Raw genomic sequence first — 25,891 nt, 5'->3', positions numbered from 1 at the left:
CCATCTTGGCTTTTCTGCTGCAGCCCAGGCCAGGTCTGTCTTCTTCCCCTTCATATGTTGCATTGTCCTGTTTGCCAGGGCTCCCTGGGGACCACCTCCCACTGGCTTTTCTGTGGGCCCCACCATGTGTTTCCTGAACCTTGGGAGCCAGTGCCACTCATTCCAGAACATTCTCTTGCTTTGGACTCTGTGGAGTACCGAGTGCCCTGTGTGGAATAACAGCAATGCTACACCTTCCTGGATGTCTCTCTAAAAGGTGACTTATCAGACGTTTCGGAGTCTTCAGGAGACATGCACAGACGGGTGGAAGCCTTTTTTCTCAGGCTCTCACCTGAGCCCAGAGCCCGTGAAGCCATTGCCCCACCGGGAGCCTGAGCCATGGCCACCAGGGTGGCAGGTACTTAACACTCCTGTCCTCATTAGTTGTGTCAATAGCGCAGCTCTGGGGACAGGCTACTCAGGCAATTTTGCAATAATTTCCATTCCAGTTCAACCAGTCACCAGGAATCAGCTTAGAAAACTGAAAAGCCTCTATGTTCAACCCGAGGCCTCACCCTTACCCCCCTCACTTTCTGCTCCCTGGAAGCCGGTTTTCAGACCATACTCTCACGCCACACCCTGAACCGGCTGTACTCTGAGTTTTTCCTTAGAGCCAGGGGGGCTAACTTCTCTGCACTTACCCTTTTAAACTTATCGACTTAGGAAACATTTGCCACAGCTGAATGCACTTTGGTCCCCTGCAGGACAGCTGGAGGCAGGACTCGTTACAGACGGGCATGCAGGTGGGACCTGGAGGCCCCTCCCCAGGGCAACCCCGGCAGTCCCCGCCCTCGCTGCCCTCGGCCTTAAGTCAGCCAAGGAGAAGTTAATCCTCCTCTCCAGAACAGCTTCACCCCTTGTTCTGCGTTCTTGCTGCCCCAGAGGAAGCCAGGAGGTTGCCCGTCCCAGTGTCCATGAACTCTGCCATCACTAGCAGTGCGCACCCCGGCCCCTCGGTGAGTGCTGCTGGGACAGGAGGGACGAACTTGGGGCAGAAGAGGGTCTTGGTGTGGAGTCCCCCGGCCCTGGCTGCTCATTAGTGCCAAGGCAGCCCTCAGCTTTAGATGAGGGTTCAGATCGTGGGGAGGGGGGCAGCTCCCTCCACCTCCACCTGAGCTTGTCCCCTCTTGGGCACCATCAATGGACAGAATCTGCCCTGAGTACTTGACCGAGTGAATTACTGTGGAACAGGGCAGAGTTGGAAGGTTGGACTTATGCATTGGATCTCAGTCGCTTCCCCTGTCTCACAGGCTGGTCTCTGCTGAATCCACAGTCCAGCTTCCAGGTTTCCCCCCACTGGGATTTCTCTTGTCTGAAGCCCTTTCTGAACCGCAGTAAAGGGAGAGAGAGAGGGAAGCAGGAACTTTTACTAGAAGACCAGTAGCCCTAGGAACTTGGTGAACTTGATTTTGTTCCTCACAAGCCAATGAAACAGGCTGGTCTGTTCCCATTTTGTGGGCCAGGAACCTGAGGCCCAGAGAAGTGAAAGTCACGTAATCCACCTGGAGGCCCCTCCAGCGAGGCCTTTGGCCCTGGCCTCAGCACTTCCCTAGCCTACTGTGGCCACCAAGCAGTAACAGGGTAGACTGAGTGCCGGACTCTGTTCTTGCCCCTACTCCTGCAGGGGGAAAGGGCCCCTCGCCTCCCGGCCCAGCCAGGTGTTTGGGGACAGAGGCTGCCCACACCCTGAACTTGGTTCCCTGGACCCCAGCTGCCGGCCCCAGCTCAGCCCACTTCTGCTCAGCTTTGCAGCCGAGTTCCTAGCAGTCTCTTCCGTGAAGTGTCTAAGGTCACATAGTGCCTGGAAGAGAGGGCAACCAAGTACTGCCCGGGTCACCTGGGGAGTGGGTCTGGGCATCTCCACCCCTCCTCAGCACCTGTTCAGCACCCAGATCAAAAAGCTGCTGTTCTGAGGTATTTCTGGTGTAGCTGCGCTGGAGCCCCTCAGGGATGTGAACGTGTGGAAGAGCTTCCCAGCCCTGAAAGCATGTGGCCTGGCTATGTAAAAATGGGGGGTGTACAAAAAAACATTTCTAATACGAGGGAGAAAATGGCAGATGACATCCCAGAGAGAAGAGTGTGCTGGGGTGCCAGACAGAGAGGTCACCAGGCGTCGGGGAGTCTGGAAAGGCGACGGGAGGCATTTGAGCTCTTCCCTGGAAGGAATGGCTACAAGAAGCAGGTGGTGGGGCTGGGAGGGGTGAGCAAAGGCACCGAGGCAGGATCTCTGAGGCCACACCGGGAGACCCCACTGGGGAAAGCCAGGTGAATGGGAGTGTTAGGAAATGACCTAGGCCCCGTGGCGCCTTGGAGACCAGAGGGAATGGAAGGCTGTGTAGGGTACGAACGGTGGCAAGTACAGGGGTCCCCCGGGGGCCCCCAGCCTGGCCCCCACTGCTCTCCTTGTGCTGTTTATCTTCTCCTGAAGCTGGAGGATGTCCCTGCATGCTCAGGGCCATACTTGCAAGTAACTTCCCTGGACACCACAAGAGAAAGGTTCCCCTCTATTCCAGGTACTACGTGACCTTACACAAGACAAACCCTGTGACCTTGCTAAGCCTCAGTCTTCTCATCTGCCAGTGGGAGGCAATGAGCTGGTGGTGAGACTCAAACAAGAAGGTGCCCTGGAAGCTCTTTATAAACTGAACAGTGCTATCAAATGCCAAGCCTCAGCAGATGCCTCTTTTGATTGTGAAATTACGGTCTGCACATTGAGTGGATAGACTCACCTCCAACCGGGAGAGAGGCTGGTGGCACCTACCACCTCAGTGCTGACGCAGTTCTCCCTGGCTGGGAAGGGGTAGAGAAGCCAGGCTTTCTAGCACACCTCTGGGACAGTGTCTGCCACCCTACAGCCAGCTGCTGTGGGACCAAGTCTTAAGCAACTGATACAGTATTCTTGGCTGGAAGTTATTCTGTCCCAAAAATGGGACCCCAGTCTCTCCTGGCTTGTAAGGTTTCTGTGGAGCAGTCTTCTGTCAGTATGATGATTTTCTTTGTAAGTTACTTGATGTTCTTGTCTTACCACTTTAGGATCAACTCCTTCACTTTTACTTTGATTAGACCAATGACCAAAGATATCCTGTTTGCAATGGATCTTTCAGGAGTTCCTCAACCTACTTACACCTGGATGTCTAAATCTCTAGCAAGATGGGGGAAATATTCCTCCTTTATTCCCTTAAATTGGTTTTCACACTTGTTTGCTTTTTATTCTCCTTTAGGGAAACTTGATTCTCATGTTTGGGTGTTTTACATAATCCTATATTTCTCAGAGATTTTGCTCATTTCTCTTGATCCTTTTTTAAATTTTTGATTGGGTTAATTTAAAATACTTGTCTTAAGCTTTTCAGTAGTTTCTACTGCTCTGTTTAATCTGTTAAGATTTTTCACCACATTTTGAAATTCCCTAAGTGACTTTTTCATTTCCAGAAGTTCTGATATATATATATAATATTTATCTTTTTAGTGATTTTTTTTCATTCATATCCTGAATTTTCTGTTTGTTTCTTTGTGTTGATTTTCAATTTCTCATTGATGCCATTAAGCTTGCTCTTGACCCACATTTTGAATTCCATATCTGCCATTTCAAAAATTTCCTTTGAGTTCAAGTCCATTCCTGGAGAGCTATGTGATCCTCTGGGACGGTGTCAGAGGAGGCTGTTCTTTCCCATTTCCAGAGATCTTCTGCTGGTTCCTTCCCATCTGGTACTTCTTCACCCAGTTCAAAACTGACAGCTTTGTGGTTCACCTGTTCTCCCCTACTGGGACCTCTGCTGCTCAGGGTAGAAAGACAGAGGTGTGCTGCCTTGTGGCTCATGTAGGGAGGTGCCCACGGTGGTATTTCTGGCAATTTGGGTTAGTTGAATGTCAGACCCCTGGGAGAGTGTTCAGGTGCCCATGGTCTAGGACTAGGTTAGGTAATAATCAGACCCCAGGCCCTGGATGGTTTGCTTGAGAACTAGGGAAACCAGGCTGAGAATATGCCGGCAAACCTGCCTCAAGCCTCCTTGAGTTCAGGCTCTGGCTGTGAAAGTGAGGAGCAAGGTGATCTCTGGCTCTGGAAGAATGCTCAGGGCTGTGACTGAAATGCTCGGAGGAGAGGTGTGGTTATGCCAGGAACTTGCCTCCAGGGAGAGGCTCCTCCCAGAGGAGACAGGCAGTTCCCGGAAAGCACTGCTAGGCCTGCCCTCCCTCCATGGAAGTGGTAGCATTTGTTCTCAGGGCATGCAAAAGCCGTTGCTGTGGCTTTTTAGAGGGAAAGGAGTGAGCCCCAAGCTCCATGGAATCCTGGGTGTGATAGGGGCTCTCTCAGGGGGGAGGGCAGCTGCATGAAGTGCCCTGGTATAACATTCCCCTGTGGAACCCTCACTGTTCCCAGTGGAGACAGCCATGGCTGCCTCTACAGCAGTGGACAGGGAAGGGAAGGAGGAGGAGAAGGCCCTAAATTGCAGGGAGCTTGTGCCCATGTCCCGTTTGTCCTTAGGGGCCCTCTGGGGTGCTGCACTCTCATCTCAGTTGGAAGCAGCCCACCGGGGTGGAGGAGGGCATGTAGAGAGCCAGGGGTCAAGATTCCTGGGTTGAAACAGCTGCAAAAATGCTACCTGTCTGTGATGAGAGGGGAATGAGCCGTGCCCTCCAGGCAGAACAAGGCACAGTGAGCAGAGTACCATCAGGGATGCATTCCCCCTGCAAGCCTAGAACTGGTTGGCCTGCAGCTCACCTGCACCAAAATCTTGTACTTGGCAGCAGAGGCAGCTATGTGGAGGCAGCTTGGGTGGCTGGAGGAGGGGAGTTCCCCATCTCCATGACCCTTCCTGGAATGCCCAGCTTCAAACTCTCAAAATGGTGCTTTGGGCCTGTCACTGACAGTGCGGAGACCTCTTCCAGGCAACAGCTTAGGGAAGATGCTGGGTTGAATACTGTCTGCTCTCACCCTGTGGGTTGTATCCCCACCACAAGAGATAGGATAGTTGGGCTCCCCTGTTCCTCTTGAGCAAGGGCTGCAGCTCAGCCCCATGGTAGGATGGTGCCTTGCCTTACACTCGCAAACACCTTGGGCTTGTGACTACAGAGGGTGGGACTCCCTCCAGGCAAACAGCATATGCGAGATGCAAGGGCCAGTGCTGGCCACTCTCAACTTGGTTCCATAGCAGCATGTAGCAGGAGGATGGTTGAAATTGTTCTAGATGTGGGTAGGAGAGCTTGGGGCTCCCTATTGCTCCTTAGCTGGGCACGACTGTGTCTACCAGAATTCAGCTCAGCTTCAAACTCCCAAAATGATCCCCTGGGCCTGTGTATACATTTTTTGGCACCCTCTGTGCCAAAAAGGGCAGGGTCCTTTTCAGACAGGTTGCACTGGGAGGAAACTGTGGGGAGTACAGTTTGCTTGAGTTGATCCCACAGCAGCTGGCTGCAGGATGGTGGGCATTGTCCCAGAGGTGTGCTGGAAAGCCTGGCTTCTCCCCAACCAGGCAGGATGGAAAGCCCCTCCCCAACCAGGCAGGAACTTCATCAGCTTTGAGCCCATCCTGAGAGCAGGGCAAAGATCAGTGTTAAACCCTCCAAATGGTACCTTGGACTTGCAACTAAAAAGACTCAGCAAGGATGAGAGACTGTGGGCAGTGATGTATATCAGTGGCTCAGTCTTCAGAGTAGCCCAGAGCAGGGCTGTGGAGACCCTCCAAGAGATTCATGGGAGGGCCTGGGCTCCACTGTCTCTCCTTGGAGCCCTGCACGGGCTTCAGGCACACTATGGTTCTCTGTTGCCTAGGCTCTCAGAATGGCACCAGCTGAAGCTGTTCTAGGCTTGGAGACCTTGGCATTCCATATGAGTTCCCCTTCTGGAACAGTGTCTCTGTGTAATCTCTGAGCAGCTCCCTGTGTTAGTCCAGAGACCTGCCTGGGCAGAGGGTGTTTCTAGATTGTAAAAGCTCCTTTACAAAGCGGGACCCCAAGGGCTTCTCTCATTATTTCACCACATCCAGGAACTTTGCCCGGTTGTGAGCCAGTCCCTGGCTGGGCGCATTGCCTCTTCATACCCACTTTTTGTTTTTCTTATCACTTCCCTGGTGAATCCTAAAATTCTCTCCTCAGTGATCTGCTTGAAATGTGAGAAATGCTTGCGGTTCTGGCTCCTCTCCATGGTGGAGGCGTGGGCTACCTGCGTGTGGTTGGCCATCTTGATCCTGTCTCAGTGATCTAATAGGCAGAGGGTGCTAAAAAAATGTATATACAATTTAAGAAAGGGAAAAATCGTATTGAAACTATAATAGACGAGTCATATTTGACCTCTGCGATTACAAGAGGTGCTCAACTGTGAGTTGCATTCATCTTTTGTTATTAGTATATATTATTACAATTTTAATATAGTTTTAGTTTTTTCCTTTCTTAAATGTATGTACATTTTTGTGACTATATTAATATTTCACATTTACTCCAATGTCGTCCCAAAATATAATTTTGAGTATTTTTCCTGTGGAGGAAGGAGCCCACAGTGCCCGTGAGTGTTACCATGTCACCCCAATCCAGAAGTGGTTCTGAGCGGGGACACTTAGCAAAGGACACTTAGACATGGAGCGGGTATTACAGTAGTGACTTCAATATCCTTTCCTTAACTGTCTCTGTGACAAGACCAGAATACTATCAGGGATGTGTCATTGGACAGACCCTGCCCTCTGTGGTCCGACCAGGCCCAGGCCCCCTGGGGCACATTGCACAGAGTGGCCCGATCTTCCTACATGGCCTGGTCACCTTCTGGCCACACTGGAGATATACTCTTATGTTGTCCTCACCCATGCACACATGTCAGCCATAAGTGTATGTTTAAAGCCCTTTGAAACCATGGAAATATGAACACATATTGTAATTATAAAAGCTAACATTTCCTGGACCATTACACCGTACCAGGCACTGAACTATGTGCTCCAATTTAATTCTCTCAACTATCTGTCAGGGAGGTTCTATTAACATTTCTTTTATATAGATTAGAGAATTGAGACTCAGAAATATTAGATGTGCCCACGGTTAGTAAATTATACTGCCTGTAAGATGGAGGAAAAGTCTGCAATTCAAAGTCAATTTGGGTTAAACTGGGAGGAATGCTTGTGGCTTGTGGCACTAGGTCATTCTATATGTGCTGCGCTCGTTGACATTAGCCTGTTACATTCCTTCACTCATCCACTCCCTTGGTCTGCAAGTCTGCACTGAGCACAGGGGCTGCACTAGCAGCAGGGGTGAGTGAGGAGAGAAAGGCACAATCCCTGCATCCTGGCACCTGAGAACCCAGCAGAAGAGATGGATAAGGAAACCATCCATTATGATAAACGTACTGTGAGGAGGCCTTTGGCAGGTGGCAACACAAGTCCGCGTGGGAAACCTACGCATTTCAACTTTGGGGTTGGTCCCCATCTCCTCCCCCGCACAGCTGCTTCTCTGCCAGGGCTCAGGGTAAGGCGCCCACTCCCCTGGTGTGGCCCTATCAGGGATGTGTCTTGGAAGTGGTAGCATTCCGAGGCTCTGCTGCAGAGCAGAACAAAGAAAGTCACTGGCCTTTTCAGTCTGGACCTAAAATTCCCCAGCTAGACAAGAATTTTCCTATCCCACTGTCTCTTGCCTCTGGAGGGCCATCCGTCTGTCCAGTTGAAGTCAAGAGATCCACTTGATTCCTCTTGAAATGCCCAGAGATGTCCTTCTCCTGTCCCCAGCAGATGGCTGATGGTGTGCTCGGCTCCCACACTGATGACCAAGGCAGGAAGAAGGACGAGCAGCCCGGGAATCCCACCAGCAGCCTGGCCTATAGCATCTTGGACGTCCCTCCGTGGTATCTCTGTATCTTCTTGGGGATCCAGGTAATGCCTTCTCGGTGTGGAAAAGTAGGGGGTCCAAACAGGCTCTGCCCCCAAAGCCATATCAGCACGCAGCCAGGTCGGATCATGGACGTCAACACCTTTGGCGGCTGTGACTGTTGTTTCCCATGTTATTGTCCTCCAGGAGAGCTCAAAGCTCCTCCAAGGGGCAGTCTCTCCCCAGGGGGTTGGGGATGGAGGCAGAGGATTATGGGAGGGATTTCCCCCCCACTCTAAGCTGACTGGTCAAATCAAGGACACTGGCTAGGATGTTGTTCTCCCAGGTGGGGTCACTGGGCTAGTTAAAGGCCCAGCTCACTTGGGTCACGCCAGAGAGGCCCAGGCCACCTCTGCTTCCTTAGGGCAAGTGCTGCCCTCTGTAACTGCTCTTTCCAATTCAGCTCCCATCAAAATGCCTGGAATTTTATAAGATCAAGAGATGTATATGATAATGAGAGTTCACCTAGAATTATATGTTTGGTTAGCCAAACTTAACTTAACATGGTGGGCATGACATGAGATAGAAAATAAAACATAGGTAGATTTGTGGCCTAGAGAATATAATGGCCTGTACTGAACTCGCTGGTGGCAGGTCAAGGCAGCGCTCATAAGAGATTAGGAAGGATTGTTGGAATAATAGCAAGAATTGTCCAAGTGCCCCTACAATATGTAGGCATTTCTTCTCTGAAAACCCTCCCCTGCTGTCTTGTCCAAGGGGGGCATCTAACCCCTGGCTGACCATAGTTCATCTGTTGAACCTGCTGGATTAACCAAAGAAAGGATAAAACATGGGGGACTTTGTCTTCTAGTGGGAGTTCAAGATCTCTCCTGCCTCCTACACACATCCCTGCCCCCTTACTCTACTGCCAAAGAGCAGAGCTGATCATATTGGTCAGATTATTCCAGGACATTCATTGAGGGGATTAAGCACAACCCCATGGTCCTCTTGAGACATTGCTCAAAGTGGTAACAGGAGCTGCTACTGTCCCCTTAAGGAAGACCTGGCCATTTCTCTTTCGCTTTTCTGCAACTTTGACCCACATGGCTGGAGAGACAGGGGAACCCAGGCCTGTGGGCGAGATGTTCTCTTGCTTTCTTCCTCTGGCCTGGGAGTGGGGTATGGTCCTCTGTCCCATTAGGATGGTACATTTTGAGACTGAACTTTGCCTGGGGGTGGTGTGGAAAAGCAAGGCTGTGCAGTGCATGGATAACTTTTAGGTTTAATTTTCTTAGGAAAAACAACTTTTCCAGTGGTTTAATTTTGCTCACATTGAGGTTTGGGATCAAAGTCCTAACTATCCTGTTTCCCCAAAAATAAGACAGTGTCTTATTTTAAGGTGTGCTCCCAAAGATGCGCTAGGTCTTATTTTCAGGGGATGTCTTATCTTTCCTGTAAGTAGGTCTTATTTTCAGAGGATGTCTTATTTTCGGGGAAACAGGGTAGATAAGAACTTAATTTCCCTACTTTGCCTTCTTTGAGTGTAGATCTCACTCAGTATTGTGGGGGGGAGGGGTGTCTGGGACAAGTCAGGAGCAGGTATTCTAGGTCTTATGGCCTCATTCCATCTTAATGGACCTGATGGCAATTCTTGTCTGAGCAACCCCTTGTGGTCAATGAGCTTTTCATTTTCTTCCTTCTTTCTTTCCCTTTCTTCTTCCTTGTCTCCCTCTCTTCCCCCCCACCCCCCACCAGATGCTCTCCTTTTTTATTGTCTTGATGGACTGAGCAGCCTGGCTGTCCTGCTTGGGTCATGCCATGTGATTGCAGGATCAGATGGAGAACCTCCATTATCAGGTGAACCTGCAGGGGTACAAATCAGAGTGCTTCTGTTAGCACCAGGAACACGAGGCTCTGTGGAAATGCTGGCAGAGGTATGATCGAAGGTGCCAGAGAGCAGGTTGGATTGGAGCAAAGCAGAGAAGCAGGTGGTTTCACGTGTCTGTTCTCAGAATGGTTGGTTCCGTGGCTAGATGTGTGGGAGGGCTGGAGCCACATACTGGCCTTGACCCATGAATGTCCTCTAGACTTGGCCAAACTTTCAGCTCTGCAGCTAGAGAATATGAGGTGGTGACCTATTCATTTATTGATTACTTGATTCCTGATCTATCAATTGATCAATCAATCAATCTATCTATCTTGTATATCTAATTTACCCCCTTTGTAGCCAAGGCCATCTGCAGAGGATTCAGCCCTGCCCTGAATTCTGGGTCTAATTCTGTCCTGTCCAGGGGAACGCAAACAGTCTTTGGCCAATCGCTCCAAGCTACTGTTCAGGTCTTACTGGTCAATGGTCTGCTCCTGTTACTCCTTTGACGACAAACCTCCTGCCTTGTTCTTGCTCTTAAGGCCCCAGCTTGGTTCCTGTTGGGCCCTCCTGTGCTTGTGTCTTGGCCTTGGTCTCTTCCCTAGGATATCAGTTCAGAATGCCAGGACCCTCCCATGAGCCCAGGCCCTCTGGCTGGGTCTCTGCTTCTTGCTGCCTGGCCTTCCTAGTCTTCCTAGGTTTCTGCCTGTGGGTCATGGTTAGGTGTGTCTGAGGGGGGATGGGGAGCTCTAGCCTCTGGCAATAGGAAGCTCCTCCACCTCATTAAGGTTGGGCGCATACTCATCTGTGCAGCCCCAGAATCGCACACCCGGATACTCTCATTCTCTGTCCACAGCACTTCCTCACGGCCCTGGGGGGACTCGTGGCCGTGCCACTCATTCTGGCCAAGGACCTGTGCCTGCAGCATGACCCCCTGACCCAGAGCTACCTCATCAGCACCATCTTCTTCATCTCCGGTATCTGCACTCTCCTGCAAGTGCTTTTTGGGGTTAGGTAAGTAAAACCACTCACCATGTATTGTGACCATCACCTACCAGGGTGTTGCCAACGTTTGTTTGACTGGTCTCTGGAGAGATGTTAGGAAGCTGGTGTGGCATAACTGGGGGAGCATAAGGATAGGAGTCAGGGCCTGGGTTCAAGTTCCAGTGCCATTGGTTACTAGCAACATCAGTTAGGATTCTTGATGGGAAGTAACACAAATCCAGATTAGTTTAGGCCACAAGTTATTGTTTATTAACGTATAAGATTAAACCAAGAGGAATAAAGGAGGGTGTCCATGCCTCTGGAGCACAATGAACCAGGCCTTCAATGCTGCTGGACTCTCTCCCACTCTTTTCTCTGCTCAGGCCTGACCCTGATATTTGCAAGACCCTCAGCAAGAGTACAAATAGAGACCTACCTGCCCCATGTGCAAACACTGAAAAGTTATAAATCCAGCTGACAAACTCTGATGTGAAACATGTTCTCATCATCCCACCCAGAAGGCCAAGTCTGAGTTTAGAGTGCTCCAACTCCTTCAAGTTTTGCTTTGGGACTTGGTACCCCAGGGAAGGCCAGCCCAAGCCTGTGGCCTTGTTGCTTCGCTCCCCACCTCAACCTTTGCCCTCAATCACAAGTAGTCTCATGCACGTGGATGTGGACACTCCAACCTGCACACCCAAGTTCCATTTCCTGCCCCCATGACAACAGGTTCTCCACACAGCTGCCCTACACAGCTGGCCCATGGCCATCCTTCAGGCCTGGTGTGTGCACACACTTGCATCATTGTCTGCCCTCAGTGGAGTGGACCTGCAGAAGATACCCAAAGAGATGCAGGGCCATTTTGGCAGAGAATTTTAAAGACTCAAGGGGCGTGGGACACAGACTTCAGGTGGGCGCATCCTATAGACTCCTCCCCGAGGAGACAGAGTGGCTGCTCTAAGGCATAGGGCTAAGAGTTGGGGGCTCTTTTCTCTGGCTGGAGGGCAAGACTGTCTCTTCATTACTCAGCCCGTACAGACACGCTTCTTGTACACGTGTATTGTCAGTGCTCTCCAGAGAAGCAGACTAGTAGGATATACAGAGATACATATATAAGAGGATATTTATTACAGGAATTGGCTCACAAGGTTATGGAGGCCAGAAAGTCCCATGATCTGCTGTTTGCAAACTGGAGAACCAGGGAAGCAGGTTGTGTATTTCAGGCTGAGTCGGAAGGCCTGGGTATAAGATGGGATGAGGGGTAGCAGGCCAGTGGCATAAGTCCCTGTTGAGTCCAAAAACTTAAGAATCAGGAGTACCAATGTCCAAGGGCAGAAAAGATACAAATCCCAGCTCAAGGAGAGACAGAGAGCAAGAGAGAGAGAAAGGGAGAGAGAGAGAGAGAATTTGCTTTTCCTCTGCCTTTTTGTTCTATTTATGTGGATTAGATGGATTAGATAATGCCCACTACATTAGTGACAATGATCTTTACTCAGTCTACCAGTTCAAATGGTAACCACTTCCATGGACACCCTCACAGATACACTATGTAATGTTTTACCAGCTAACTGGGCATCCCTTAGCCCAGTCATGTTGACACATAAAATCAACCGTTACAATATGACTATGGGCAGGGCTAACACTTACCACCCAAAAGCAAGTGAGTGCTGTTCTGGCTAGTCACTCACTGCAAGATTCCAGGGAAGAGCTTTGAAGCCAAATACCCAGCCCTGGACCTGCCAAGGCAATGAATATGGCAACTCCCATTCCTTAAAGTTTCCCAGTGAAACAGAAGGTGTGTTCTGTTCCAGGTAGAGATAGATATGTGGTTTGGGACTTGTCAAATAAAGCCAGTGTATATATGTGCCCCCACTCCCTTACAGTGTCATTGAGATGATCAATGGGTGTCATCAGTAGAATCACTTTTTTCTTTTTTTTTAACTATCAAGTCCTTTGTGTTCGTTCATATGTGGGCTGCTAAAATTAGCCTGAGTAAAATGGAGTCCCATTATTCTGGCCTGGGCAAAATTGTGAAGCCTGGGAAATGTGTCTTTGGAGCCGTCCCCCTCCTCTTCCACGTATCCTCTCTTTTCTCATTCTCTGCCTCCCCTCTTGCCCGTGGCGACTCCGTAGAACCCCACAGTTACCACGTTATCAAGAAATTCTTCTCTGAAGGGTTTTCTGGACCTTTTCTATTCGTCCCTCTCACCTTCTTCTTTTATATTTATTTAGCATCTAGTCCAAAGACAGATACAAGTTTTGTGCAGCCTGACCTGTATACAGTGTTTGGTGTCCCCTTTAAGAGAAAGAACAGATAATTATGAATATAAAATCATGTACGAATGAGAATACTTAGATTAAAAAAGTAATCACAACAAATTGCGAATTTTAAAAAGCCAATAAATACCACAAATTTCAAAAACCATCACAGCATTTTAGTTTGTCTTGACAGTCACCTGTAATACAACTCCCCTCCACAGTTTATCATTTCTTACTCTTCTGTCACCTCATTTTGCAGAAAGAAAGGAAAGATACTTCAGGATGGGTGAGTCCCAAATCATGCTAACGTCTTTAGCCTGAGGTGCGGGCAGAAACAAACTTGAGTTTGATTCTGCCCCTGCCAATGGGAGTCCCTTTCAGATTCTGAAGGGTAACTGCCTGAGACAGGTTGTAAAACCTGACTGAAAGCTTATGAATCAAAGGCCAAGTAGATCTGATTGCTGGTTATCTGCTAACCAGTATTTAAAGATATGCAAAATGCTGATGTTGCAATAAGGTTTCAGAAGACATTAGCAATTAAAACCATGTTGAATACTCAGAGGGGGATAATGAGAAGCAATAATCCTGCTTTCGGTATAAGAATGGACAAGTGCCTTGCCCAATGTGGCAGGCAGGTGTAACTCTTGACAGCACGGACAGCTGCCTCCCTGGTATGATTTTAGGGGTTTTAGGTATATATCTTAAAGGCCTTCCTCACTTAGGTGCTGACTTCTGAAATTCATGCTAGGAGATGCATCACCATCCATTTCAAAATAAGGCATTAAGTTTAAAAGGCAATCACAAGAGGGAATAAAATATTGACTCTATGTAATTCCAGATTTTAACTCATCTCTGGAATTATTCATGGTTTTTGCCTGGTAATTTCTTTTTCTGAAGTGACCCCAGGCAATATATCTCCCTTTTCATTATCCCTAGAATAGCTCAAATGGGGAGCAGGTATGCCCGGCACAAAGCGATCCCGACGTCTTGTGCTCACTTGCATACAGTTGTGCCAGAGCCAGCCCTGGCCCTGGTCCTTTCATTCTCTTCTAGCTAAGCCCTGCCTTGCCCCAGCTCACCACCTGTCCCTGGTTCTGCAGGAAGGCCATGCCCATCACTAGGGCTCTGCAGCCACATTGCCCTGCCTGCTCATGGTGAGGTCACCGGGTGCACCCCTGGAGCTCTGGCTGCAGCAGGAGAGTGAGCCAGTGATCAGCCACTTCAGAGGAGCTGGGGCTGATGTGACTCAGAGGGGCCAGCTGGGTTTCAGCCAGGTGGTTATCAACAGAGCAGGTGTAGGATGAACTTTCCTATAATTTATCAGGTCCTTGCTTGATGTGGGGAGCTCGGTGAAAAAAGGAACCCAATAGTTATGTTTTACCATTTGTATGAATGTCTAGGTGATTATATATTGGTTTCATTGTAGTATTGAGTACATTGGATACTTTTCTTCCATTCTTGAGGAGGTTGAGGGATGGGGAGGAGGAAGGCTGGGAGGAGGGAGGGTATTTGGGGGACCTCTCCTAATGTACATAATGCAAAGGTACATTTCAAAACTATTAAGAATAGAGTATAAATGTCTTAACACAACAAATAAGTAAGCAAGGTGATGGTTAAGTTAATCAGTTGGATGTAAGCCTTCCACATTATATATCAAATCAGCACATTGTACCCCACAAATGCATTCATGTACACAGTTATGATTTAATAAAGAAAAGAAAAAGGAACCAAGTACTTTGTCCAATGGTGAAGTAGTTGGGGCTCTTGGGGTGCCCAGGATTTCTGATGACACAGTGACCCTTTTACATTTGGGAGGAACTAACCAATCCCATCTACGTCCCCGAGGCTCTGCTTCCTGACCTGTGTCAAAAGAAAGTTCCAGTGACATTACCCTTTGCCCACGTGCTGAGTTGGCTCCGAGAAGGGAACATAGTGATGATAACACAGCTGAGGCTGGATTGCAGCAACTCAAGTGCCAGATGCATCTGTCCTCGACTGGCGACATCTTCCCCATTTACTCACAAACCTCCCAAACTTCACATGTCCCAGCGCCAGACCTCATGAGTTTATCCTCTCCAAGTTCCCAGGTGCTCAGAGCACGTTCCCCTACCTAGTGATATGTTTCATGTTCTCCCCACCCCCGACAACAGTTCGATTTATTTTCGCTCAGAGACCTCAGGTTTCTGTAAGGAGAAACTATTGTTTTTTATTTTTCCAAAGCCTTAAAAATTAAATTAGATAAAGTGCTTAGCTCTTTGCCTGGCCCTGAAAATTTATTCATTTATTCCATTATATATATATATATATTGAGCCAGCATCTCACTCTGTTGCCCAAGCTAGAACACTGTGGCATCAACCTAGCTCACAACAGCCTCAAACTCCTGGGCTCAAGGGGTCCTCCTGCCTCAGCCTCCTGAGCAGCTCAGGCACCCGCCACAATACCTGGCTAATTTTTCTATTTTTAGTAGAGACAAGGGTCTCATTCTTGCTCAGACTGGACTCCAACTCCTGAGTTCAAGCAATCCTCCTGCCTCGGCCTCCCAGAGTGCTAGGATTATAGGCTGAGCCACTGTGCACGGCCAGAAAATTTATTTTTTGCACTAAAAAAAGTTTTTACTATATATACACTTTTGTATCTTTTCCCCTCTTTAAAATAATATTTAAAATAATTTTAATTGTGTCAAAAAACCATAGCTCCCCCTCTTTTTAAAAAACATAGCCAATGCATTATAAATATCTATCCATATAAACAAACACATTTGTGCAATAGCATTTTTTAAAAGCTGGTCATTTATTATAGTAGTCCATAGAGTAAATATATTCTAGCTTATTTAACCATTTCCTAGTAAAGGACATTTAAGCTGTTTTGAGTTTTTCACTATTGTTACAGTGACCAATGTAACTCCTGATTATGAGAGACATAAATTATTTATGTGCTGATACACATTTATCTAGTTAAAGACAGAAAAAAGGCTAGAAAAAATGCTAAAGATTTTTTTCTGGGTAATATACTTTACATGCATATGTGTGCAATAAAGTTTATCAAGCAACAGATAAAAAGAAGCCTGGAACAAAATGTTAATTGTTCTTTGTGAGTTGTATAATTAGAGGGACTGAAATTTATTCTTTACATTTTCCTTTATTTACTTTTCTTCAAAGTACACATATTTTATAACTGGGAAAAATCTAGAAAGTTTCAGGGGAGGCCAAGTGTGGTAGGCTCATACCTGTAATCCTAGAACTCTGGTAGGTGGATTTCCTGAGCTCAGGAGTTCTAGTTTCAGACCTGAGCAAGAGAGAGACCGTCTCTAAAAATTAGCCGGGTGTTGTGGCGGGCACCTGTAGTCCCAGCTACTGAGGACTGAGGCAAGAGAATTGCTTGAGCCCAAGAGTTTGAGGATGCTGTGAGCTATGACACCATGGCACTCTACCAAGGGTGACAAAGTGAGACTCTGTCTCAAAAAAAAAGAAAAGAAAAATCTCATGTGGTATGAGCCATACTCTTTGAATCAGTGCCTAGGAGGTCTAGAGGGCACTGTTTGTGACTACCTTGGAGGGGGCTCGGAGACAACTGCCCAGGCTCTGCAAGATTTGTAACTTCACCTGCTGTTTACCCTCATCTCCCCAGTCTGTTTCTGTGTGGTGATCAGCATTAAAGCCCATGGAAACAAAGGGGCAGGCGTGCTCATCTTTGGTTCAGAACAGAAGGGAGGGCCAGAGCAAAGGCTCCCACTCTAGTGCCAGTTTGGGAGGGGTGGAGTGACAGGGACACTCAGGGTAGCAAGCCGTGATGAGTTTGAAGAGGTGTCCACTGCCCACTGCCCACCAGAGATCTTCCTCTGCTTTTCTTCTAAGTGGAGACAAGCACTCTCACCCTAGGTGATTGTCTGTAAATCAAAGAGGCATTACTTGCGTTATGTAACAGAAGTAACATATTACTTACATAACATTAGGAATGTTAGGCATTACTTATGATGTGTCAACATGATCCTTATGATTTCATTTTCTTTCACAACCCTCAGTCCCACCACATGCTGGCATACTTCCCATCCTCCTGTCTTCCCACCCTCCCAGCAGAATTCAACATTCAGTGTTTACATAGAACACCTGAAATGCTGTTTGGAGTGGAATCACCAGGTTCCTTTCCTGCCCAACTTTCTGTTTTCCCTGGAGTTAACATCTTTCTTGCATTTACTATACAGTAGAACCTCTTACATTGACCACCCAAGGAACTGTGGCAAACTGGCCAACGTAAAAAGGACTGATACGTACATGGGGTGCATGTCTGGTCTATGAACATCAGGTCAACTTAAGGAGCTAGTCCATGTAGGGGGGGGGGGTCAACTATGGAGGTTCTACTGTATTTAATTTTCTGCATACTTACTTATAATTCAATTTTAAATGCTCTGCCTATTGTCTGCATTGCATGTTAAAAATTTCATTCCCATCAGGAGAATCCACTTCATCTTCTCGATGAACTACCTCCTGGTGTTTTCTTACTTGCTGCAATCTGGAATGCGCGCTGTCTCTTCCTGGTGCTCAGCCATCATCCTGAGATGTTTCTTCATCTTTGTCCTGGGAATTCCCCGTAGGCCAGTTGTCTGTTGGATCTCTTGTTCCCATGTCTTCCTCTTTTGCAGGGTGAGGGGGGCATATAATCCAATAGCTCACTGAGAGAGAATGCTCGAGAACTTAATTTTGCGAGACTCTGCATGTGTGAAAATGTCTTGATACTACTCTCTTGATTGATAGCTTGGCTGGGTATAAACTTTTAGGTTGAAAATAAATTTCAGAATTTTTGAAAGCATTATTTCAGGGTCTTCTAGCTTCCAATATGATTTTAAGAAGCCTTAAAAAAAGCCTTATGTACTGTTTATTCCCACCACACATACACACACTGGAAGCTGGAAGGATTTTTTTTATAACTCCAGCATTGTGAATTTTTAATTATGTCTCATGGCCTGAGTTTTCATCCATTGTATGTTATATTCACAGGCCTTATATGAAAAATGCTTGTCCTTCAGTTTTTTTGAGTTTCTTTCTGAAACCCTTATTATTCACATGTTGGACTCCCTGGACTAGTCCTTTAATTTTCTTATCTTTTCATTCCTATTCTTGCCCCTGTAGAGAGATGAAACTACATCAATTTTATCTTCCAACTCTTCTACTGAGTTAATATTCCTTTTTATTCATCCTGTTCTTATTTTTTGAATGCAAAATTCCTTTCTTGTCTTTCAAAGATATAAGTGAGAGTGATTTTTTAAAAAGTTATCATCTCCTTGCAGGAGAAGTTACCTTTATCTGTCTCTTTATGTGGGTCCCTGTCACCCAACATTCCCTTGATTGTACAGCTGTGCATTTTTAAGAGTGGGATCCTAAACATTTGACTGGAAGTTCTGAGCCTGAGAATGGGTCTTGTTGACCTTGGGCTTCACTGTTGCCTGATCTGTAGGAATGCCCCACAACCAACTGCAGAAGTCACAGTTCACAATGCAATCTTCAAATGGTGCTATGATCTAGCTGGGGAGACCCAAATCTCAGCATCTTTACACTTTTCCGCTCATACTGCTGCAATCTCAGAAAAGGATCTTCCCATCTATTGCCTGGAAGGTAAGGCCTGGCTGAAGTTTTCTGGAAGGTGAATGGGAAAGTGAGCTGGAGGTTTTAGTGTTCAGTGTGCGTACATTAAATGAATTACCTGTCTTCAGTACGGTGTTGCTTCTTCCAACTCTGCCTGTTTTCTTGCAGCCCAGAGACCCTGCGTTTTGCCTTTTCTAGAGAATAAACTCCTCATCGTCTGCCAAGAAGTCACTGGCCAGTGCTTAAAAAGGACTGAAACCTCTTTCAGCTTCACATTTATCCCTACTTTGAGAACCAATTCCTGAAACTATGTGTTTTTCAGAATATTGCCATCTACCTTTTGCTAGCAGAGGATTCTGCTTCTCCAGGGATGAAGCTGTCACTTTCAGTTGTCACTTTCCATCTGCTTTTCAGCTTCCAAAATTCTGTTGCAATTGTCTACTGCTTGATTCTCTTTATCCTTGTGATTTATGCCTCTAAAATATATTCTGATGTTAATTTAGTGGACTTTTAAGAGGGGGCAAATGTGCAACATGAAATTTTTATCCAGAAATCAGTGTTTTCCTTATTTTACAAGGAAATCAATACAGATAAAGAATGTTAAAACTTCATTTTTATGAATTGGCATAAACATTTTGTTGTTGTTGAGACCGAGTCTTACTTACATTGTTGCCCTTGGTAGAGTGTCATGGTGTCACAGCTCATAGCAACCTCAAACTCTAGGGCTCAAGTGATTCTCTTGCCTCAGCCTCCTGAGTAGCTGGGACTGCAAGCACCCACAACACCACCTGGATGTTTTTTTAGAGATGGGATCTTGCTCTTGCTCAAGCTGGTCTCCAACCTGTGAGCTCAGGCAATCCACCCACCTTGGCCTCCCAAAGTACTAGGATTATAGGCATGAGCCACTGCACCTGGCCTACCATAAACATTTTTAATGTGTCTTTAATTTTGAATAAGCTACTTTTGTCCTACAAAAGGTTTTTTTTTTTTTTTTTGAGATAGAGTCTCACTATGTCGCCCTCAGTAAAGTGTGGTGTCATCACAGTTCACAGCAACCTCCAACTCTTGGGCTTCAGTGATTCTGTTGCCTCAGCCTCCCAAGTAGCTGGGACTACAGGTGCCCACCACAACGCCCAGCTATTTTTGATGTTGTTGTTGTCATAATTGTCATTGTTGTTTGGCAGGCCTGGGCTGGGTTTTAACCCGCCAGCTCTGGTGTATGTGGCTGGCGCCTTAGCAGCTGTGTTACAGGCGCCAAGCCAGGTTTTATGTTTTTATGGCATTTATGGTAAAAATTGATCACTGTTGCCTTTTCAAACTTAATCTACTCGTAGGCTTAGAAATTCGTTCTATATCTAATAGATAAGAAAAATATTACCTTATTAAAAAGAACCATGTTAATTAGATTTTTAAAATTTATTCATTGAATTCATCTTGTATGTCATGAAGTGAGGTTTTAAATTTATTTATTTTTCCTCCATAAAAGGCAATTTCCTCAACATCATCTGTTGAATAAATATCCATTTCTCACTGAGAATCATGACTTTATTTATCACACATTAAGTTCTCATATATTATAGGTTGTGTTTCTGAGCTGCCATTTTCCCCATTAATCTCTTTGTTATGTCTTCAACCAGTGCTGCACTGTTTGGAAATTAATAACTTTCTAGTGTACTTTGTCTGGCTAGGTATGACTTTCCTTATTACCATTTTTCTTTAAACATCTTTCTAAATTATTCTAAGTTTTTCATTCTTCCAGATTAATTTGAAATGCACTTTATGAAATAAAACACTCTTGTTGTGATTTTGATTATAATTGCATTAATTTATTGATTAACTTGGGATAATTGGCTTCTTGATAACATTGCGTTTTTCTTTCATGGAACATGATATATGTCTCATTTATTCAAGTCATTGTTTTGTCTTCTATTAGATTTTTGTTAGACAGTGTTATCCTACGTTAATCTATAATGTGGCTGTATCCTTTTTAATAGTTTGTTAGCATACCTGATAGTTTTCACTAGCTTCTTGCAGAAGGGGTCCTCAAACTTTTTAAACAGGGGGCCAGTTCACTGTCCCTCAGATCGTTGGAGGGCCGGACTATAGTTTAAAAAAAAAACTACAAACAAATTCCTATGCACACTGCACATGTCTTATTTTGAAGTAAAAGAACAAAACGGGAACAAATACAATCACATCCCCTCATGTGGCCCGCGGGCCGCAGTTTGAGGACTCCGAGAGCTTGCCCTTCCGGTTGCAGGATTTTGTACAGGCCTGAGGGTGGGTGACTTCCTGTTCCAGCCACTGGCTTTTCAGTCTATGCTACAGAGTCATTGTGTTTGTAGTTCTTCTTTGGACAGTGTGATTTGTAAAGATCACTTACTTCCTTCATCACGAACAGTTTCAAGCCCTTTTATTCTCTCCACCCGTTTATGCTTCTTGTAAAGTGACTAAAAACTTGAGAATTCTAGGATTCCCAGTAGCTTCCCCTTCCTTCTTGTCTCATGAGCCAACACTGTTGTCTTGGAAAGAATGTTTGCGGTTGTGGGCCCTGGACAGCCTGCATCTGCCTTATCTGGAGTGCTGGTTAAACATGCTCTTTTCTGGGCCCTCTCCCAGACCCTCTTAAAGATCAGAACTCACCAGGTTCTGGAAATGTTAATAGAATCCCCAGGTGATTCTTGTGCACATTAATGTTAGGGAATCAAGAGAGACTAAGACAGGCTGGGAAGGTGGGTGAATCAGATGACGGCCTCCTGGCAGTGTAGCCATGGACTTGGGGAGATAATTGAGGAGGTCACCTGCCAAGTTCTGTTTGGGAGGGTAAACCATGTGGCAGGTAATCAAGAATATCCTCCTCAATCATTCTCATCAATGATGTAATTAGTAGCAATTATGCCTGAGCCTTGGTTTTGGCTTCAGAGGGCTGTACAGATGTTTGTGCGTTCCCCAGGGGTTCTAATGACATCTGGAGGAGGCAGATCTGACATGTGTAATCATCACCAAGTTGCCCTGAGAGCGCCCCAACTCTCCCGTCATTTATTAGGCCTTTCCGACCTCTGGGAGACGTGCAGGTCCAGCCAGAGAAGTCCAGTAGGTTTCACTTTGTGTCCTCTCAGCGGCTGTCCAAATTCAGTGGGCTTATTTGCATTTGATTTTCTCATACAATCGCTAAACTGTCAGTGACAAATGGTGACGAGGAAAAGCCCAGGTGAACTTCAGGATTCACCTTAAGTGAATTCACCTCACCTGAACACCGAGGCCCAGCCTGGGACCTGATCAGTGTCTCCCTCCTGTGTGGGTGATACATGTATGAGCACTGCCTGGCTTGGAAAACATGTAATTCTCAAAACACTGTTGGAAGCAGGTATGCTTATTCGGCTTATTGTACAGAGGAGGAAACTCAGGCATAAGAAGATTAAGTAAATCACCTGTTTTCCATTAAGTCTTGTTTGCTAAATGTCTTATTTTATTTAGGCTGCCATAACAAAATACAATAGACTGGGTGGCTTCAACAGAAATTTATTACTCTTAGTTCTGAAAGCAGAAGTCCAAGATCAAAGCACCAGTGCTGCTGGAGTTTCCAGTGAGGGCTCTTTTCTGATTTGCAGACAGCCACCTTCTTGCTGTGTCTTCACATGGAGCAATAGGAAGCGGGGAAGTGAGAGTCTCTTATCATAAGGGCTCCAATCCCATCATGGGGGCCTCATCCTCATGACCTTGCCTAAACCTAATCACCTAAAGGCTTCATCTTGAAATACCATCACCTTGAAAGTTAGGCTTCAACATATGAATTGTGAGTATGTGTACATGTGTGTGTTGGTGGGGTACACGAGCATTTGGTCCATAGAAGTAAGTGACTTGTACTTCCCACAGAGGTCAGCAGTTTTGGTGTGTTGGTAAATGGAGGCAGTGTAGCAGGTATTCCATTCTGAGAGTAACTCAGGTACCTGTCTCCTAAGAGGAAGATTTCTGGTAGGTCAGAGAATCCTTGGGTCTCCAGTAATTGAAAGGCCTGAATGTAGTCAGTCTTCTATAGTCACAGCTTCCTCCCTGGATGCTGTGGCATCATTGGCTGAAATCAGAGGTACTAGCAACCTTTCCCTCAGTGCCTCAAGGTCACCTGCTATGAGTGGGCACTGACAGTCATTGGTGATTCTTTTCCTCAAAAAGATGAGAGTCTCAAACGTAGAATCAGATATATGAATAAACAATCACAAAACAGCATAGCAAGTGCAATAACACGGTTACAGTCTCAGTGACGTGATAGCCAGAGGCAGGGGCAGTTAACTTTGCTTAGGAAGTCAGAGAGCTGTGACAATTGAAAAAATGCCAGAGAACCAGCTGGAGATGGGGGCCGGGGTAGAGAAAAGACATGGAAGATAGAGGCACACCCATATGTAGTGGGCACCTACCATAATTCTGGCATGATGGATACCGTGGCAAGTGAAGTCAGACATGGCCGTTCGACATCTCTGGTCCAACATCCCTTCCTCATCCCCATCCTAAGCTAGGACAGTCCTCTCTGTTATATGCTTACAAAGCACCACGTAACCTTCTTCCACAGCACTTAATCGGAGTTAGCAGTGACACACTGCCCTTCTTTGCTAGAGAGGAAGCTTCTGTCTGCAGGAATCATATCTGACTTTCCTTATCCCCTATGCCTGGAATGTAGTGTGCACCTCCCAGAAGCTGAGGTCAGGCTGATGTGCATGATGGATGGGGTGGGGCTTTTTGCCTAGTTGCCCCCAGCTCATCCAATCCATGTCACTCTTTCTCTCTCACAAAGGAGTACATGAGAGCTCAGAGGGAAGGGTGGAAATATAACTACTTGGGATACTTCCTGAAAGTTAGATGTTCCCATTGTATGGGATTATGATTATTTCATAATCAAATGGATTATGAAATGTCCTATCTAATCATTGGCATAGATTCAAATCTTTAAGTAGTTTGTTCTAACTGCAAATTCTGTTATCAGTTTTCTTACAATAAATTCAGTTGCAATTTGGCCCATGATTCAGACTTTGTGGTCAGGGCTCTGCCACTTGCTGCTGAACCCCACCTGGTGCCTCTCCCAACACCAGTTTCCTCAAACACCAAGAATGTGGTATTGCCTCGCCCACTGGGAAGGGTTCTTAAGATAATGATATGAAAACCCTGTATAGCTTTAAAATACTATGTAAACTGAGAGATGAATATTATCCCCAAAGACACATTTCTGTGGCTTTGCCAAGCCAAACCCAGACTTAAGATACATTCCTGAGACTCTGGATGGTGACTCTGCCTCTTGTAAGAGAACACGCAGGGCCTTGTTGTAAAGGAAAACGCTGTTTCCTCCTCTTCAGATGTGAGCACAAAGATGGGATGGTAGAGGGTGGAAGGAGAAGTGGGGTGGATGTGGAGAGTCTGCCCACGTTTTCTACGGGATATTATAGGGGTGACAGTGGAGATTTGTACCCAGATCCCAGGGCATCTGCGCCCAGACCAGCTCTTCTATGGTGGTTACACCAGGGTGTAGGTAAGATGGGGTGGGGACATGGTGGCTCACGCCTGTAATCCTAGCACTCTGGGAGGCTGAGGCAGGTGGATACTTGAGCTCACAAGTTTGAGATCAGCCTGAGCAAAAGTAAGACCCCATCTCTACTAAAAATAGAAAAACCGAGGCAAGAGAATTGCTTGAACCTGAGCTGGAAGTTGCTGTGAGCTGTGACACTATGGCACTCTACCTAGGGCAACAGCTTGAGACTCTGTCTCAAAAACAAACAAAAAAAAACATAAATAAAAAAAGATGGGGTGGGGAGCGGGATGGAAAATGAAATTGGGGGAACTGAGTATAGAGTGGCAGGTCCTTGCTGTATCATGACATTTGTGAGCTCCTTAAATCCTATTTGGAACAATACAAAGTATAAAGAAATAGCTAAAGCTAATGTATAGGACTTGTCAGCAGTTGTGAGATAGTACCCAGGGCACTTCTTCCAAATTGAATCTAACAAAACAAAAACAGAATGAAAAACAGAAAAGGTAGAGAGAGAAAGAGAGCAAAAGATTTGAAATAGACCCAACAACAATACTAGAAAGATAATTTTCAAAAACAATTAGTAGATTAAAGTAAAGTGACTCCATCCCAATTAACACATGTGGTGACACCACGGGGAGAGCCAGGCATCAAATGTTGGACCTTCAATATTAGCATTAGCACTCAGAGCACTCAGAGTAAGCAGATCCTGCTACGTTAAGGGCTAGAACAGAAGAAATATGGTGACTAAAGGGAGGTAAAGCTAACACTGTGAAACACGGAAGGGCTGAGTGGATGCCAGACCAACAAGTCCTGATGCAGCCTCAGATCATTCTACAAACACAGAAGAAAACCAGGAACATGAAGACAAATCTTAGAGGACTGACCTGCACGACATGGAAAATGTCTAACGACAGGAAAAAAGGTCCATGTTTGAGCAGCAGTTATTTGGAGGGAACATTTAAGAAAATGTCCTGACATTGAACCTTCTCAGGAAGTACCCACACATTTCAGGAAACAGTAAAATAAGGAACATTGCAGCTATCTACTGAGCTCTTATATGCCCTAGACATGGGGGTAAGCATTTATACATATTTAATCTTCATAACAATGTTTGGGGGGAGCACTAGTATCTTTATTTGATTGAGGCTTGTGGCAGTTGGCAACATGCCAAGGTCACACTAAGGAGAAGAGGGAGAGGCCGATGGAGACCCCCCTTTAGTTCACACCATGCTCTTCACCAGCGTCACAGGGCACTGAAAAGCCCAGCGTGCATCCTGATTCTGCCACCTGGAGCTCTGTGGCCTTGGGCACCACATCCCTTATCTAGAAAATGACAAGGCTAGGCTAGATAAGTTTCCAAGGGGCTCTTCCAGGCGAAAATGCTGAGTTTCAAGAGAATATTAGTGAATAGTGATAAATAGTGCTTGGGCACATTTAAAAAATAAGGGTTGCACTCATGGTCGCAGACGAAATCAATTATGCCATAAAAAGAACACTGAGATATAGTCAAGGTCACCACAGAAGTTAAGTGTAATGAACAAAGAAAGCCTCGGAGTGCAACTTGAGTGTACATATCCCAAACTTGTAACAGAGAAGGGCATGAAAGAAAAATGAGCAGAAATGCAAGAAATATCAAGAGTTGTAGTTAAAGACTATATCCAGACTTGGAAAATATAATTGGTTAAGATATAAAAGGGTACAGAAAGGAGGTTATGGGAAAGAAAGGGAAATAGCTAACAAAAGGGATGGGAGAAGGGAGAGGAATGAATGGAAAATGAAATTGGAAGGTCTGAGAATAGAATAATGAAGGAAGAATTTATTGCTACATTGTGAGATCCTAAAGATAGAATATGATAATACATTGA

General features: G+C 46.1%; 1 protein-coding gene across 5 annotated transcripts in view; it reads left to right on the top strand.

The window, feature by feature from the left end:
• The first annotated feature begins 845 nt into the window (after window positions 1–845).
• LOC128560111 (solute carrier family 23 member 1-like) overlaps window positions 846–25,891 on the top strand; it is a 51,096-nt gene continuing 26,050 nt past the window's right edge. For 4 of the 5 annotated variants that reach the window (XM_053553612.1, XM_053553616.1, XM_053553615.1 and 1 more), the window contains exons 1-3: window positions 846–995; window positions 7,743–7,886; window positions 10,545–10,702. In XM_053553612.1, coding sequence (XP_053409587.1) covers window positions 954–995; window positions 7,743–7,886; window positions 10,545–10,702 — 344 coding nt within the window. In that variant the 5' untranslated portion in view covers window positions 846–953. The remainder of the gene's footprint in view (window positions 996–7,742; window positions 7,887–10,544; window positions 10,703–25,891) is intronic. The other variant, XM_053553613.1, reaches the window with a different exon arrangement.

Source organism: Nycticebus coucang, chromosome 11 (assembly GCF_027406575.1).
Source record: "Nycticebus coucang isolate mNycCou1 chromosome 11, mNycCou1.pri, whole genome shotgun sequence".
Classification (NCBI taxonomy): domain Eukaryota; kingdom Metazoa; phylum Chordata; class Mammalia; order Primates; family Lorisidae; genus Nycticebus; species Nycticebus coucang.
This window is presented reverse-complemented; position numbering and strand designations above follow the sequence as displayed.